The 16,337-nt window shown below is 46.0% G+C and overlaps 1 protein-coding gene and 1 non-coding gene across 2 annotated transcripts in view; both read left to right on the top strand.

Moving 5' to 3' along the window:
* The window catches only part of ADAM19 (ADAM metallopeptidase domain 19), a 68,131-nt gene extending 53,678 nt beyond the window's left edge, over positions 1–14,453 (top strand). The window contains exons 19-23 of the mRNA XM_049775795.1: positions 9,862–10,012; positions 10,768–10,849; positions 11,124–11,348; positions 13,043–13,195; positions 13,660–14,453. Of these exons, the coding sequence (XP_049631752.1) occupies positions 9,862–10,012; positions 10,768–10,849; positions 11,124–11,348; positions 13,043–13,195; positions 13,660–13,713 (665 nt within the window). The 3' untranslated portion in view covers positions 13,714–14,453. The remainder of the gene's footprint in view (positions 1–9,861; positions 10,013–10,767; positions 10,850–11,123; positions 11,349–13,042; positions 13,196–13,659) is intronic.
* LOC126012572 (small nucleolar RNA SNORA51) lies at positions 540–675 on the top strand. Its single transcript, XR_007497027.1, has one exon. It is a non-coding gene; the product is annotated as a small nucleolar RNA SNORA51 (small nucleolar RNA).
* Positions 14,454–16,337: the final 1,884 nt, after the last annotated feature.

The raw sequence follows: 16,337 nt of genomic DNA, 5'->3' as shown, positions 1-16,337 counted from the left end.
AAAAATACAATACAAAAATCCTTTCCTCACACCTATATTCATTGCAGCATTGTTTACAATAGCCAAACTCTGGAAAAAGCCTAGATGCCCCTCAATAGATGAATGGCTGAAGAAACTATGGTATACATATATACAATGGAATATTATTCAGCCGTCAGAAGAGATAAAGTCATGAAATTTTTCTATACATGGATATATATGGACTCTATTATGCTGAGTGAAATAAGTGAAATAAGAAGGAGAGAGATAAACACAGAATGTTCCCACTCATCTATGGGTTTTGAGAAAAAACGAAAAACATTTGTGTAATGATTTTCAGAGCCAAAATAGAGGACTGGAGGGTCCAGCTCCTGACATGAAGCTCACCACAGAGGTAGTTTGATGCAGTCACAGAAATAATTATACTGAGAACTATCATAACAAAATGTGACTGAATGAGGGAAGTAGAAAGCATGTCTAGAGTACAGGTCGGTGTGGGGTGGGGAGGAGGGACACTTGGGATATTGATGATGGGAATGTTGCAAAAAAGAAAAAGATAAGGCCTCCCAATGCCTACCACAGGCTGTGTTCTTTACACTGACTGTATAGAAAGAGGAGGTACAGTAAATGCACCTCATATACACCTCAGCCCAAGCCCTTTGCCTGGTCTATATTGTGAATGGGGGGGGTGCATGAAGGAAAAAAAAAAAGATATAATAGTTGGCAGAATGTTTAAATGAATGACTTCAAATTCACAAATTTTTTTTATGGCAGAGTAGAGCAGATCTGAAAGAGAATTTCATGGACAATACGAACATGGAAAACGCTACTATAAGTGTATAACAGTAACTCTATGATATTCAATCATAGATGAGGAGCACTGCGAAGAGAGTCCACATAAAAAGTATCATTATGTCAGCATTATGGATTCATTTCCATCTTGAAACCTAAATTGAGGGAAATAAAGCAATGATGTTAGAATAAAAAGAGTGAAAGTCGTTAAATGAGTATACCTAAAAAAGAAAAACAACATTAATATGATGAGAAATTTTTCTTTCAGGTGACTCTTGAGTAAAATGAATTAAATTGCAAAATTTCATGATTAACTGTGACCTAAAGCAATAATGAAATTAAGACATAGATCCATCATACAAGCAAATGCATTGGGGGTCCATCATTTCCAATCCTATTCAGCGATCATGCCTGTGAAAAGAATCATAGTGCATTAATAGCAACCAGTAAGGAAGTGAAATGATTATCTGGCGTTCATTGTAGATCTCTAAGAAATATAAAACAGGATGTATGCTGCTGTGGATTTCACCAGTGTATTAGAGACTTTTTTGATCTTCTTGTCATCAAAATTGATCCAGTATTGTCTTGCAGCAGTTTTACAGTATGAAAGACAGTGTCCATAGTGTACTTTACCATAATGGTTTGACACTGATGATAAGTTGTATTTTTTTTTTTGGTTTTTGGGTCACACCTGGCAGCGCTCAGGGGTTCCTCCTGGCTCTATGCTCACCCCTGGCAGGCTCAGGGGACCATATGGGATACCGGTATTCAAACCACCGTCCTTCTGCATGCAAGGCAAATGCCCTACCTCCATGCTATCTCTCCGACCCCAAGTTGTATTTCTTTTTTTTTTTCTTTTGGTTTTTGGGCCACACCCGCGGTGCTCAGGGGTTACTCCTGGCTGTTTGCTCAGAAATAGCTCCTGACAGGCACGGGGGACCATATGGGACACCGGGATTCGAAACAACCACCTTTGGTCCTGGATCGGCTGCTTGCAAGGCAAACGCCGCTGTGCTATCTCTCCGGGCCCAAGTTGTATTTCTTAATCTTACTTTTATTATCTGAAGTGAATTCTGCTAAATTGAGGTCTTTTAAAGGAAAATCCATGTAAGTGTGCAGGTTTTTTTATTTGTTTGCCATCAAAAGCAAAACGTTTCAAGTGTTTTATTAGTACTGGTGGCAGTTTCCATAAATATGTTTTCTTTGAAAAATCCCTTCTAGTGTTGCAGTTGTTGTACTGAAATTTGTTGTCCTCTCTTAACTTTTCTTCTTTAAAAAATTCAAAGAGGCATTCCTGTGATGTACATTTATCTGTAGACATGACAGCCAGGGACAAATGAACAAATGTCTCATAAACCTCAGACTTTTGGTGGCATGTGAGACACTGAAGTATAGATTTGAATTATCCTTGAAAGAGATCATAAATAATAGATTTGTTCATAATTTTTATTTTCCATAAGATGTATAGTTGTATCTGTCATTAGATTTACAGTAAATAAATCCTGATCTAGTCCCTCTATTAGAAACATCAATAGTTTGTTTGGATCCTGCTGATTGTGTCCAGCAAACTGGTCATTAAGTAAACCAATTGTTACTTTGAAGCTTTCAGGGTTAATATATCTATGATATCCATTTCCTATGGTTTTGATGGGCTGACCAAATTCTTCGGCTAATTTACCTTCATGCCCCATTGGATTTTTCCTGTTAATATCCTTTTTATAATGATATTGATGAAAATACTGAGTCAAGTCTAAAATATTATACAAGCATTGCAATATTGAGTTCAAGTAGCAAGAGTCTCCTATATTTTGAAGCCCAGTTAAGACAGGTTCCTGTCTTTCCTTTTGTATCCTGGAATGTAAGGGCTTATCACTACTGTCAGTCTCACTCAAGGTATGGGGTGTAAAAGCTAAATCCTTGTTCCCTGCCTCAGAGTCCTCAGCAGTGTTACTGTTGTTAGTGTCTTGAGTATTTTGTATTTTGATCTGAAGGGGAGTTTATAGTCTGAACCTGAATATTTGTACTAGCCCAATTTCTAACAAGGCGTAATGGGACCCAAAATTTCTTGGGTGGGTTGTCATTTGTAGAAACATAGGCATAACCTCTTCCTCTCAGGAGAAGATATCCAGCTTTCCATTTATTATCCTCCTTGATCCAAATAGGTATATGGGTTTTTTCTTGTCTTTGAATATCTTCTTTAAAATGTCTTTCCCCTGCAGTGTAACTTTCCCCTTGGGGTAAATTTAGTAATTTAGTGTGATAAGAGTCAAAGATAACACATCCGTTGGTGCTAAGCCTCTTTTTCTATTTTGTTGTAATTGAGTTTTTAAGGTTCTGTGAGTCCTTTCTACAATGGCCTGTCCCCTACAATTGTAAGGAATCCCCTTCAGATGTCTTATCTGCCGTTCTTTACAAAAAATTCAAAAGTTTTGCTAATATAATCTGGTCCATTATCAGTTTTTATAGAATATAGAATACCCATCACAGAAAAACATTGAAAAAGAAAACTACAAGCATGCAACCTCCCGTGGGGGACCCCCCGACCCGCGGGGGTGTGGAAATGAAGGTTGCTAGTTATTCGCGGGTTTGCCCGAGCAGAACCGACCTGTAAAGAAAAACTTGAGAAATTAGTAAGAAGGGCCCTCAAGACAACGCATGCTCTTCAAAAGGGATTTATTGTCGGGGGGAATCAGCTTTTAAGGGCTGAAATACGTCAGAGGGTGTTACAGATTTTTCCACCAATTACAGTTACAAGCATTCATTAGCATAAACTGGGGCAGGTAATAGGGAGGGGCAAAGAGGTAGACCTGAGCACATGTTTATACTAAGAGAGTTTATATAGAAAACACAAGATCCAAACAGAGTCCCACAAATTCCACTCAGCAAGCACAAATAAAACATCAGCTGTAATCCTAATAACCTTTTGCTAACACAAAGGCAAGTTGCTCTATATATTTTTCTTTCTGGCTGGATGTATTGGGCTGCTTTGAATTACTTTAGTATTTGTCTATTTCCTTTGTTCTCAGGGCATGGGCGCCTTTGGTCACGTGGGTGACCAGATTAGGAATTACTGAGGTGTCCTATGTTCTAGGTTTCATCAGCTAGGCTCCCCACACAAGCAGCCTTAGACTTTTGAGAAGACATAGGGATTGCCCACACAAACCAATAATACGTGTCCACCACAACATGAAGATAAGGTTTTCTTGGAAATAAAATCTGTTTGAGTAATATCCATTTGCCAAAGTTCGTTAGACTGTAAGCCACTTGGGTTTGTTCCTGCTATGTGAGTTTATTTATTTTTGTTAACCGTGCACAAATGTTGCAGTTTTCTATTGTTGTACTTGTTTAAGTAAATTCTGTATGATCAGGTTATTAGCATTAAGGGAGTCAGTGGCTATTACAGAACATAAATTTACCACATACAAAGAATCAGAAACCATATTCATTGCTTCAGATATATTTTCTTTTTCTTCCATTTTTTTTTTTTTTTGGTTTTTGGGTCACACCCAGCACACTCAGGGGTTATTACTCCTGGCTCTATGCTCAGAAATCACACCTGGCAGGCACGGGGGACCATATGGCATACTGGGATTCAAGCCACTGTCCTTCTGCATGGAAAGGCAAACGCTTTACCTCCATGCTATCTCACCGGCCCCCAGATACATTTTCTAATAGGTAAATTAACATTGATAATTCAACTTTCTGTGCAGATTTATATTTGGTATCTATGGTCATATTAATGTTGTCCCCGGTTATTCCTCCTTTTCCATTTTGGGATCCATCGATGTAAAAAACTTTGGCATTGGGAATAGGGGAATCCCACACAATTGAAGAAATAACAAACTGAGTTTTCTTTAAAAAGTCCCAAGTTTTTCCTTCTGGATAATGAGAGGATATTTCTCCTGTGAAATCTGAGAAGGCCATTTGTAGAGATTCATAAGAGGCAATATTGACTCAATTTTCTTTTTTGGTATTGGCAAAACTACTATATCTGGGTCGAGACCTAGTAAAGATCTGAGTCTCGCCTTGATAATAATCTCTGAAATCAGTTGCAAGTAGGAGACAACTGAGCGAGACTGTTTGTTATGTAAATACACCCATTCCAAAGGTCCTGCTTGTTGCATCAATGCCACCATGCAGGTTTCTATTGTAGGGAAGATTAACAGAAATACCTTTTCTCCTGGGATGAATCTTAAGAGAAATTATTTTTGTAATCTGTTCAAGATGTCCAGTTCATTTTTGGCAGCAGTTGTTAAATTTCTCAGGCTATCTAAAGCACGATCACCCTTCAAAGTTTTAAACAGATTAGGTAACTCTGCATTCGAGATTCCTAGTGCAGGAGCCAATTTAGGTCACCTAAAAGTCTCTGAAAATCATTAAGCGGTCTGAGGTTTTCTTTTTTGGTTTTTCGGGCCACACTCGTTTGATGCTCGGGGGTTACTCCTGGCTAAGCACTCAGAAATTGCCCCTGGCTTGGGGGGACCATATGGGATGCCAGGGGATCGAACCACGGTCACAACTTTCCTTGGCTAGCACTTGCAAGGCAGACACCTTACCTCTAGCGCCACCTCGTCAGCCCCTGAGGTTTTCTTTTTTGATAGAAATTTTTTGTGGGGGCTGGAGAGATCGCGCAGTGGTAAGACGTTTGACTTAGACACTGAAGGACAGTGGTTCAAATCCCGGTAGACGCTGAAGGACAGTGGTTCAAATCCCGGCATCCCATATGGTCTCCTGAGCCTGCCAAGAGCGATTTCTGAGCTTAGAGCCAGGAGTAACCCCTGAGCAATGCCAGGTGTGACCCCCCCCAAAAAATTTTTTTTTGTGGGCGTATTGACTTTCGGTCCAAAATAAAACCCAAATATTGATACAGTGGCATAGTCTATTTTTTCTAAAGCTATTTTAGTCCTGATATTTGTAAACAGTCAATAACATAAGTCCTGTAAATCTGTTTCATTGTTCATTATGAGCAAGATATCATTTGTATAATGAAATATCATGGCTTGAGGAAATTTTTCACAAGCAGGCCTCAAAACCTTATCTACAAAAAACTGACATATTGTTGGGAATTCAACATGCCCTGGGGTAGAACAGTCCATTGGAAACGTCTGCAGGGATGAGTATTATTGAGAGAAGGAACTGAACATGCAAAACGTTTTTTTATCATCTGGGTGAATAGGAATATGATAGAAGCAGTCTTTCAGATCAATTTTAATTAGTGGCCATTCCTTTGGAATAACTACAGGTGATGGTAAACCAGTCTGAAATTTTCCCATTGGTATCATGGATAAATTCACAGCTCTAAGATGCATCAAGTCTCCATTTACCAGATTTATTTTTTATAGTGAATATAGGCATATTCCATTGAGAAAAAGATGGTTCAATATGCCCTAAACTTAGCTGTTCGTCCACTAATTCTGTCAGCACCTTTAATTTATCAGTTTTAAGGGGCCACTGACCTGTCCAAATTGGTTCATCAGATTTTCATTTTATTTTTATTGTGCTGGTTTTTTTTTTATGGCAGTGGCCTGTACGAAAAATTTTTGGTTTTTAAATCAAGGGAAGGTTCAGGTGCTTCTGGAACTAGTGGGATGTGGAATTCTGTCTTTCACTGTTTGTGTAGGTCACGGCCCCACAATGATGGTGAAAATGGGCCCATGTGAGGTCTGATTATAGTTCTTTGATTTTCTGGGCCATAAAACCCCATAGTTCCTCGTACTCAACAAACAGGAACTTAAACCTCCTACTCCATTCCAGAGAATACAGGATTTCCTGGAGAGGCCAATTTTCTGGCCATTCTTTATCAGAGATTATGGTAACCTGAGCACCTGAGTCTAGCATACCCAGAAAGGGTCACCCTTCCAAGTGAAGTTTGTGATCATTGGGTTTTCATCTCTTAATGTAACCAGAGCCACGAGTGGGTTGTGAGCAGCACCCAGATTTGTGCTTCCAAAACCTCCAATTCTTTTCTTATCTGAGTTCCCACATTTGACATAAGGTACTATCATAATCTGGGCACTTGCTTCCCCTTTTTTAAAGGTCCACATAGCTGTTACAGTAATAACTATGATGATTTGTCCCATTGAATCTGAGTCAATGACACCAGTGGTTATTGATATACCCTTTATGTTGAGGGAACTTCTGCCAAGAATCAAACCCATAGTATCTGGGGGTGCTGGGCCCACAATGCCAGTTTTTAACATAAAAGGGCATGCTCCTGGGTAAATTGTAATGTCCTCTGGGTATACTATGTCCAATCTGGTGCTCCCCGATGTAGCATGAATTAATTCCCTAATCGTGATGAATTTTCTTGGTCTGGGCTGGGAAGGATTATAGTTTGAGGAATTTGCCCCTGTTTCAATAGGGCCTGGGGGGAGGCCCTGTGGGCGTTTCCCTGCATTGTGTCTGTGTGTACCCTAGGAGTTGAATTTAGGAGTCTGCAATGTCTTTGGATATGCCTGGGCTTCCCACAATGGTAACAGTTGATTTGCCTCCTGGGATTTGTGTTGAAACCTCTCCTCAGATTATTATCAACAAAGTTTCTGGATCTACAGTCTTTTGCCCAGTGTCAGCCTTTTTCACATTTTGGGCAAAACTCTTGTTTATGGAAAGTGCTTTGTTCCCGAGGGGAGTAAGGCATTGTTCCCTTGGTAACCGTGAATGTTTGTACCGAGTTTAAGTGGGTTGGGGTTCCCCATAGACATTCTGACAGGCATAAAGGAAATCATTCACATCTGCCTTTTCATGTAATTTTAGCCAATACTAATCTGCAGGCCGAATTCACATTATAATAAACCAAACATTTTTCTAGGAAGTTTCTCACCACCTTATCTTTGATTTGTAACTTCAGAGCATCTTTAAGCTTACCCACAAACTCTACATATGGCTCATAGGGGTCTTGGGTAATTTTGAAAAAGTTTCTTGTACCAGTGCTGTTAGAATCAATTTTTTCCCATGAAAACAATGCAATATCCCTAATTATATTTAAGATTTCTTTAGGTAAAGCAGCTTGTGTCTGAATATTTGCAAATTGATTTTCTGACATTAATAATTCATAGGAGAGTAACCCCTGCCACTTTTTTTTTGTACCATCTGGGCTATATAATTTGGCTTTTACACCTTCTGAATAAAACATTTCTCGTTCAGTTCGCTGTTTAGATGGCAGGCATATGTCAGTGATTGTTTTAAAATCATACAAAGTCCAAGATGAGTTATGACACCAAAGTTTTTAATAACTCCACACAGTATTGTGATGTTGAGCCATAATCTTTTTTTTAAACTGATCTAATCCTTCCATCTGAAAGGGTACATAGTTAGAAACATTTACCCTGTGTAAAGGAAATGAGGCCGGGTTAGCAAAATTACTCTGAATAGGACTCTGAGGCCTGAAATGTGGAGTAGGTACATAAAGACGTGCATGTGGTTCATTGTCTGAGTCAGCACTGTTATGAGATTCAATTTTGTGAATAGAATCAGGCTTCACTCGTGGAGTTAGCACTGGAGGTTGGTCATTGAGTCAGTCAGCGCTGTTTTATGATTCAGTTTTGTAAATAAAATTAGGCTTCACTTGTGGAGTTATTAGCACTGGAAGTTGGTCATTCGTGTTAAAATTTGGATTAGGATTGTGAGTTTCTAAATTATTTTTCCAAGTTGTTATTTTTTTCCGGGAAAAATGCCTATAGTTTTGATGGTGGTGCTGGATTTGTCAGCGTGCACCTTGGTCTGAATTTTCGTCGGATAGATTTTCTTATTATCCATACTGGTTTTAGCCTCACTATTTTACACTTTCTATTTCCTAAACACCAGCTAATACCTATGCTCACAATAACAATATTAGCCAACACAGAAATTCCACAAACTATGACGGATGGAGACAGTGCAGGAGAGACAGGTATTGGAGTATAAATTTTCATTTGAAATATAGACCACAACCATCCAATGGCAATGATTTTCCCTAGCACCAAACCAATTGGTTTAAAACAAGACTGAATAATCCACTTGACTAATGCAGCACCAATGTATTTGAAACAAGGTGGCACAATCCACTTGACCAACCACAGAAGCCATCCAATGGTCTCCAGAGGAAATTTCCAATAAAGTATTTCACTTACAATTATTGAGGGTCCAGGTTCAGCTTGTTCGGGCGCCATTATGTTGCAAGTCAGCCCTTGATGGGGCTGGATGATGGTGCGATGAAGGACGAGGTCTTTCTCCTCCAGCTCAGACCACATGTCTGCTCGGGGGACCATATGGGATGCCGGGATTCAAACTACCATTGATCTTGGGTTGGCCGCTTGCAAGGCAAACGTTTGCCCTACTGCTGTGCTATCTCTCTGGCTCCTGTTTTTTTTTTTGTTTTTGTTTTTGTTTTGTTTTTTGTCTTTGAACAAAGTCTTTTAAGGGAGAAATCTTAACCTCTAAAGCAGTTGAAAATGCGTTTTTTGGGGGGCTTAAGGACTAGTGTGTGCTTTGTGGGTCAGAGCTCTGATTTGATCCATGGCACCACATGGTCTCCCATGCACCACCAGGGGGTGGGTCAAAAACAAACAGTGCCTCCCAGACATATGGATAAATTAGGTGCCTATAAATAGTGATTCTGACAAAATCATGTATAACTTATGGATTGTGGCAGGAAAGTTAAATGTGAGGGAAAAGGTAGGGGTAGAGGGCAAGAGAGATAAGATTGTATAGTGGAGGAGGGCACTTGTTTCACACCTCACTGACCTGGGTTCCATTCTGGCACCCCATTAGGCCCCCGAACCCCACCAGAGTGATCCCTGTGCACAGATAGGAGTAAGCCCTGAGTACCACTGGCTGTGCTCCCTCCCCTCAAAAACCATTCGATGCTGGGGCTGAAAGTGGGCAGAGGTGTGTTCATGTGCTGGAGCCTGAGCTTGTCTCTCCAGTTACAAAGACAATCTGGAAAAGCTCAGCCACCCCCTGTGGTTTCCCAGGGTTGTGCTTTCAGCAACATGAAGGTCCCAGCTACACCTGTACATGATCCGGCATCTTGGGTAGTTACATGATGGGAACTCCCCATCATGTGTACACCCCATTCAGTCCTGGCCCCTCTCTCTCCCTTCTCCACTGCAGGTACCAGGGCAGTGGTGGCCGGGGTGTGCACTGCCATCTTCCTGCTGGCCGCCCTGCTGCTGCTTTACCGCTACCGCTACCGCTGCCGAAACCCCAAGCTGGACCACCTGGCACCCTGGGCACTCCCTGCCACACTGCGGCAGCACTTCCGGTAAGGCCAGCCAGGCTTTGTGCATGTGTGGTGTGGGCCCTTCTTTCCCTACCCCGCAGAGAACCCTAGCCCCCCTTCTTCACCCGGGCCTGCTTATGGGTCCCAGCCCTCCCCCTGCCCAAACCTGATCACCTGCATCAGATTACTTGGCTCCCCTTGATCCCACTTCTATCTTCGTTTACATTGAATCTTGTTTCATTTCCCTTATGTCATATCATTTTAATTTATGCCATTTCAGTCTCTGGCATTGCAGGGGTGGGTACCCTATCTGGGGGAAGGGTGGAGATGAGGTGCTCGAATGGAGGCTTCCCAGGTCTTGCTGCCCTGACTGAGGCCTGCTTTAGCATTGGGAACAATAATTTAGCCAGGAGTGAGTGGTAGGATCCCTCCGTCCCTCCCTCCCTGGTGGCCTCTCCCCAAGGTGGTCTCGGGATGTCACCCTGAGGAGTCCCCGGGACCCTGTGGAGATACACGTACTCTGGGGATCTTAGTGGCATGTTTGTGTCAGAATCTGAGTGGGGTTGAGGGTCTAGGTTTGCGCTGTGGATGAGGAGACCCAGATCTGAAAGGGCTGTGCAGTGTATAAGGCTACTTTTTGCAGGGACTGTGTGTCTGAGGAGGGGGAGTTCTGCCCATCTTGTCCCCCAAACACCTGCCATCTATGGTGGGGAGAATGAGGCAGATCAGGGCTTAGTGGGACCCAGAGCTGTAGCTGCCAACAACAGTCATGCTCCCACATTGTCCCCATATTCCAGCTGCCCTTTCAGGATGTCTCAGAATGGCTCGGGTCATGCCAACCCCACTTTCAAGCTTCAGACACCCCAAGGCAAGAGGAAGGTAAGCAACATCCTCTCCGTGTCATCCTGACTGCTTCTCACACACCCCCAGAAAAATTCCCGGGGGTTGGAGTGCTTGTACAGCATGCTTTGTGGGTTCAATCTCCGGCATCCCATAGGGTCCCCTGATTCCACTAGGAGTGATCCCGGAGTACAGAGCCAGGAGTAAACCCTGAGAATCACAGGGTATGGTCCCAAAACAAAGAAAGAAAAAAGAAAGGAAAAAAGAGTCCCATGTCTCTCATCCTTTCACCTTCCTTGTCTTCTGCACACAGGTGACCAGCACCCCTGAGATCCTGCATAAGCCCACCCAGCCTCCCCCCAAACCCCCTCCAGATTACCTGCACAGCGGACCCCCCCTGCCCCCACCTCCTCTTCCCCTCAGCAGGCCAACTAGGGCAACTTCTGGGCCTGGGGTCCACATAGATAGGAAGGAGTCAGCCCGGGTGCCTCCCCCAAGCCGACCTGTGCCTCCCGCCCCACACTGCCTCCTTGCCCAGGTAAGAGGGTCTTGGGCAGGGAGTGGGGTATAGGAACCATGCAAGTGCTCCCTGAAACATCAGTTACACACCCATCCTGCTTTCCTGGGAAAGGAGGAGATAGGGAGAGGCTCCCTGAAAACCAGTGAACTCGCCAGCCACCCTCACCCTTCTCCCTCTGAACCTGCTAGTTGCAGCTGCACTTCCCCCAGCCCCAGAGCCCAAGTCTGGAGCCCAGACCCCTCATGTGAGAAGTACTGATGGCAGCGCATGTGGCTGGGGGCATGGAACTACAGACCTACAGAAGAGCTGGGCTGGGGTTGAGCAGGCAGGCCCTTCTGAAAAGGTGGCTAGCAGGAAGGGAGGTGTCTGGGATAATCCTGGAGGCTGTCCGTTCCCATGTCCCCAGACCAGGAGAGACTGCTTTGCTCCAGGCATACCTGTCCCCTCATGTGCGGACACATGCATGCTCTGAGTTCCTGTTCAAAGCCAACAGGATTGGGGCTGGAGCAATGGTACAGGGAGGAGGGTACTTGCTTTGCACACATCTACCCAGGTTCGATCCTCAGCATCCCATATGGTCCCTGAAGCCCTACCAGGTGTGATTCCTGAGTGCAGAGCCAGGAATAAAGCTATGGCCCTAAAAAGTACAACAGCAGGGGCCCGGAGAGATAGCACAGCGGTGTTTGCCTTGCAAGCAGCCGATCCAGGACCAAAGGTGGTTGGTTCGAATCCTGGTGTCCCATATGGTCCCCCGAGCCTGCCAGGAGCTGTTTCTGAGCAGACAGCCAGGAGCAACCCCTTAGCAATGCCGGGTGTGGCCCAAAAACCAAAAAAAAAAAAAAAAAAAAAAAAGTACAACAGCAACACATACACACACACACACACACACACACACACACACACACACACACACACACACACACACACAAAACAAAGCAAAACAAAGCAAAATAAACCAACATACCAGGATGTTCCCCCACCCCTCCCGCTCTATTATTCCTGACTGGCTTCTATCTTTGCACTTTGTAGGGAAAGACTTTGTGGCCCACCAACTGTTTTTGCTTTTCACTTGAATGTAAGACCATTGCTCTATGTCAGTGGTGGGCACTGAGCCAAATCTCACCAAAACCACGATTGAAATTTATTTTGAGAGCCACACAGGATGTGTACTGACAGAGGCTAGGAGCAGAGTCCTGACTCCGGGAGCGGCCGCCCGGCACACAGAAGAGCCGCATTAAAAAATATAAAGAGCCGCATGTGGCTTGCGAGCTATGGCTTGCTGGCCACTGCCCTATGTCATTCCCGACTTCACTTCTGTCCCCTGTTGACATTGTGTTTATTTATAGCTCTTGTGCTGCCACAGATGGTCCCATCTCTGCAAGTGTTGTTCAGGCATGGGCAGGAGGGTAGAGATTAGTAGGAGACAGAGGTGGGCAGGTTAGCCCCATGTCTAATTTTAATGGAGAGTAGAGGGGTCTCTGAGAAGGCAGGTTCTTCCTCAGTAAATGAGGTCTAGCAGGCCCACCAACAGGAGACAGGCAGTGTCACCCTTGCAGTAAACTGTATGGCCACACCATTCAGGGGATGTGGATAGATGTGACTGTGTATAGGGACTCTGTCCGAGTAGGTACTGGGGTGTATTGGGAAAAAAGTGCCTGCCTCTGGGCAGCTACTCTGACCATTGACTGAGGCTCACCACTCTCCTCACCCAGGATTTCTCCAGACCTCGGCCGCCCCAAAAGGCACTGCCTGCCAACCCCGTGCCTGGTCGCAAGAACCAGCCCCGCCCTGGTGGTCTCACTGTCCCTTGGCCTCCAGTCGCTGCTCCTCAGCAGTCCCGACCTCAGGCTGCCCCAGTGCCAAAGGTGAGTGCAGGGGGGCTTCGTGAAAACTAAGGGGATCAAAGCGATAGGACATTAGGGAGGCTGCTTAACTAGCTCACACCCAACCCAAGTCCAATTCCCAGAATCCCATGTGCCCCCCAAGCATTGCCAGAAATGATTCCTGCGGACAGAGCCAGGAGTTACCCCTGATCACTGCTGGGTGTGGCCCGCCAAAACAAAAACCAAGGTGAAGACTGAACCTGAGTCTGGCGAGGAAGTAACTGGGTGCTGCTCATGAGGCCAAAGCCTCCAGGATTCTTAAGGCCCAGCAGGCCAGAAGTAGGGAGCCCTCTGCAGAGTGGGGGCCCCCAGGGCTCTTTGGGCGAGCTGAGGGCATGGGGAACAAAGTCCATCCAGCCTTCCCACCTGCCAGGTGAGACTTGCAGGGACTCCATGGCTTAGCACTTAGTAGGTGTGTCCCCCTCACACTCTTCCTCTCTTTGCAGCTTCCTGGGTACAGATCACAGAGATTCAACGGCATGACTAGCTCAAAGATCTAGACCTGTCATTGGGACTGCGTCCACCACAGATGAGCATGCGGGTGCTCCCCCTGCCTCCCATCCTCCCCGCTCTAGGTGTCCCCTTGAGTTACCACTAAGGCCCCCCCCACACAGTGGCTGGGGGGAGTGTCACCTGTGCAATAACAGGCAGGGAAAGAGGCAGCTTCTCCTGCCAGCCCCTTCCCCTCTGGTCCCTCACCCCCAGAGCTGGCAAAGGTGGCCCTGCTCTGTGTGTGTGTGTGTGTGTGTGTGTGTGTGTGTGTGTGTGTACACGAGTGACAGGAGAACAAGGGACTGCCACGCCATGCCTGCTCCACATCCGAGCTGAGACCCCACTGTGTGGCCACAGGTGGACATGTACGTTCCTCCCCCATCTTCCCTGAGTTAGTGACTCATGCAGGTACTATTGATAGTGTAGACAGCAGCGGGGGGCATAGGCGTCCCCCCACAGTGATGCCAAAGCGTGTACCTCCCTGGCTGCCTCCACCCTACCCTAGCCCTGCTCGCTCAGTTTCCTCGCTGGACCCCAGATCCCTGCTCGCCCTGTCCTCCTACCTCTATCCCTTCCAGACCCGCCCAACATGTGGTGCTATAGAGAGTGATCTGGGCAGCCTCTAGAGGGCCTACCTGGTGCTTGGGGCCTCCACTCAGCACTGGCTCCCGTTTTCCACCTTGCTTCTCCCAAGAGGTGGCCACGGGGTCATAACTTGTTGTAATTTCTGACCTCGGCGGGGCCTGGGCCCCCCTAACAGATGGGGACAGACAGACCCTCAGAGGGGACCGCTGCTGTTGCTGACACCATCCACTGCCTGTGCCCCCTGCTTGGTGTTGGCCTTTAGGGGTCCCTTGCAGCAGGGGGCCATAAGGGTTTACCCCAGATCAGGGAGGGGGGCCCAGGCTGCCAGGATGACCCTAGAAGGTGCTGGGTGCTCAGGCTGCCCCAATTCCCACAGAGAGCTATAGCTTTTCAAGCCCCAAAGAACCTCAGTGCAAAAGAAGACTTGAGTTTTTCAGGCTCCAGCCCCCACCCAGGACACCAACTGTTCTCTGCACAGTGCTCAACAGAAGTCTCAAGTGGGCGGTCAAGGGGCTGGTTTCCCCGGAGTCTCACACATGTGTCCTTACAATGGTGAGCATACCCCGTCCTGTTTGAGGGGGTTGTGTGGAGCCTGTCCCCCACCTCACCCACAGCCATTCCCTTTCACATGCCCCTCTAAAACAAAGCAGTGATCTCCAAATCTAGCCCAGGCTTCACAGACACCCCGTTAGGAGGGTGTCACACCCTGGGCCCATGGACCAAGCCTGCCTCCAAGCATGGTGGCAGAGCTCTGGTCTGTCTTTGCTTCTGTTTCTGTTTCCTCATGTTGGGGTCCCGTCTCTGCCCCCTCAAACTCTTACTGTGAACTGGAAGGTGGAGGAGATTTGTAGCAGCAGCTGCTTCCAGTCTGAATCTAGGAGATTCAGGGCGTGAAGGGGGTCCCCTAGGCACCCCGTTTCCTCTCTGTGTGCCCATGTTGCTTTGAGGTGACAGTTCAACACAGCTACTGACTCAAGAAGGAAGGCTTGCCTCCAGAGGATTCTTCCCAGAAGGATAAAGGGAAGATGGCAAGGCAGGGAGTGGTACTGACTGAAAGGGGGTTTCCGCCCACCTTCAGGAAGGTCTGTGGGGGACCTTAGCAGCATGAGTGGAGAAGTGCAGAAACCTTGCAAAGCCAAATTAGCCTCCAGAGGGACTAAAGACACAGGACAGAGAATAAGGCATATTTGCCTTGCACACACCTGACCCAGATTCTGTCCCTAGAATTCCATATGGTGCCCCAAGCCAGCAAGAGTGACCCCTGAGTGCAGAGCCAGAATTCACCTCCAGTCATTTTGGCACTCTAGGGACCTGCTTTTTCGAAGAACCTCAGAACCATTCCTTAGCAAGCTTCAGACAACCTTTAACTAGTTGAGGAGCAAGCCCAGGGCTCCCCACTTCCTAAACTCATCAGTCTGCCCCTATCCCGCTGCCAGAGGTGCTTTTGACCTTGACTTCTGTGCATGCAGCACTGTGCCAGGCTCTGAGTCGCTGGTAGCCTTCAGGAACAAAGCCTCCCAGATCTGGGCCAGGTTAGCTTTGCTTGGAGCAGACTCACATTTCAAAACAGTTCTGACATGTGGGGCTCCCTGCTGGACGCCCAGACAGGCCCTGAACTAGGCTGACTGGAAAGATATCTTGCCTTGCTCACTCGCTCACTGCCAGGTTCTGTCAAATCCAGGGCCCCTGACCCCCCTCCACCCACTCGCCTGTCCCCTTGCATCTCTTGTGTAGACTCTGGGATCCAGGACTATGTGAATTTTCTGATTGGGGAGATTGTTCCTGGAAAACAGATCTCGTAATCTCTGCCATGTATTGTTTACAATATTTATATGTCTATACTTGAATGGGCCATAGTGCCTTCCACTTTCTATTTAAATAAAATAAATAGCATTTGAGGGTTGTCTAGGCATGGCAGTTCTTGATGGGGGTGGGGTGGGGGCTTGTGCAGTTCTTGATGGCGAGACCAACCCAGCCAACAAGAGTCCTTTAGAGGAAAGACTTCCTCTTACTCTCCCCCAAAAAATTAACCCCCAGAGCCATTTAG

The sequence above is a fragment of the Suncus etruscus genome, chromosome 6, assembly GCF_024139225.1.
Source record: "Suncus etruscus isolate mSunEtr1 chromosome 6, mSunEtr1.pri.cur, whole genome shotgun sequence".
Lineage (NCBI taxonomy): Eukaryota > Metazoa > Chordata > Mammalia > Eulipotyphla > Soricidae > Suncus > Suncus etruscus.
Note: the sequence above shows the minus strand (reverse complement) of the source record. Positions and strands in the feature narration are given on the sequence as shown.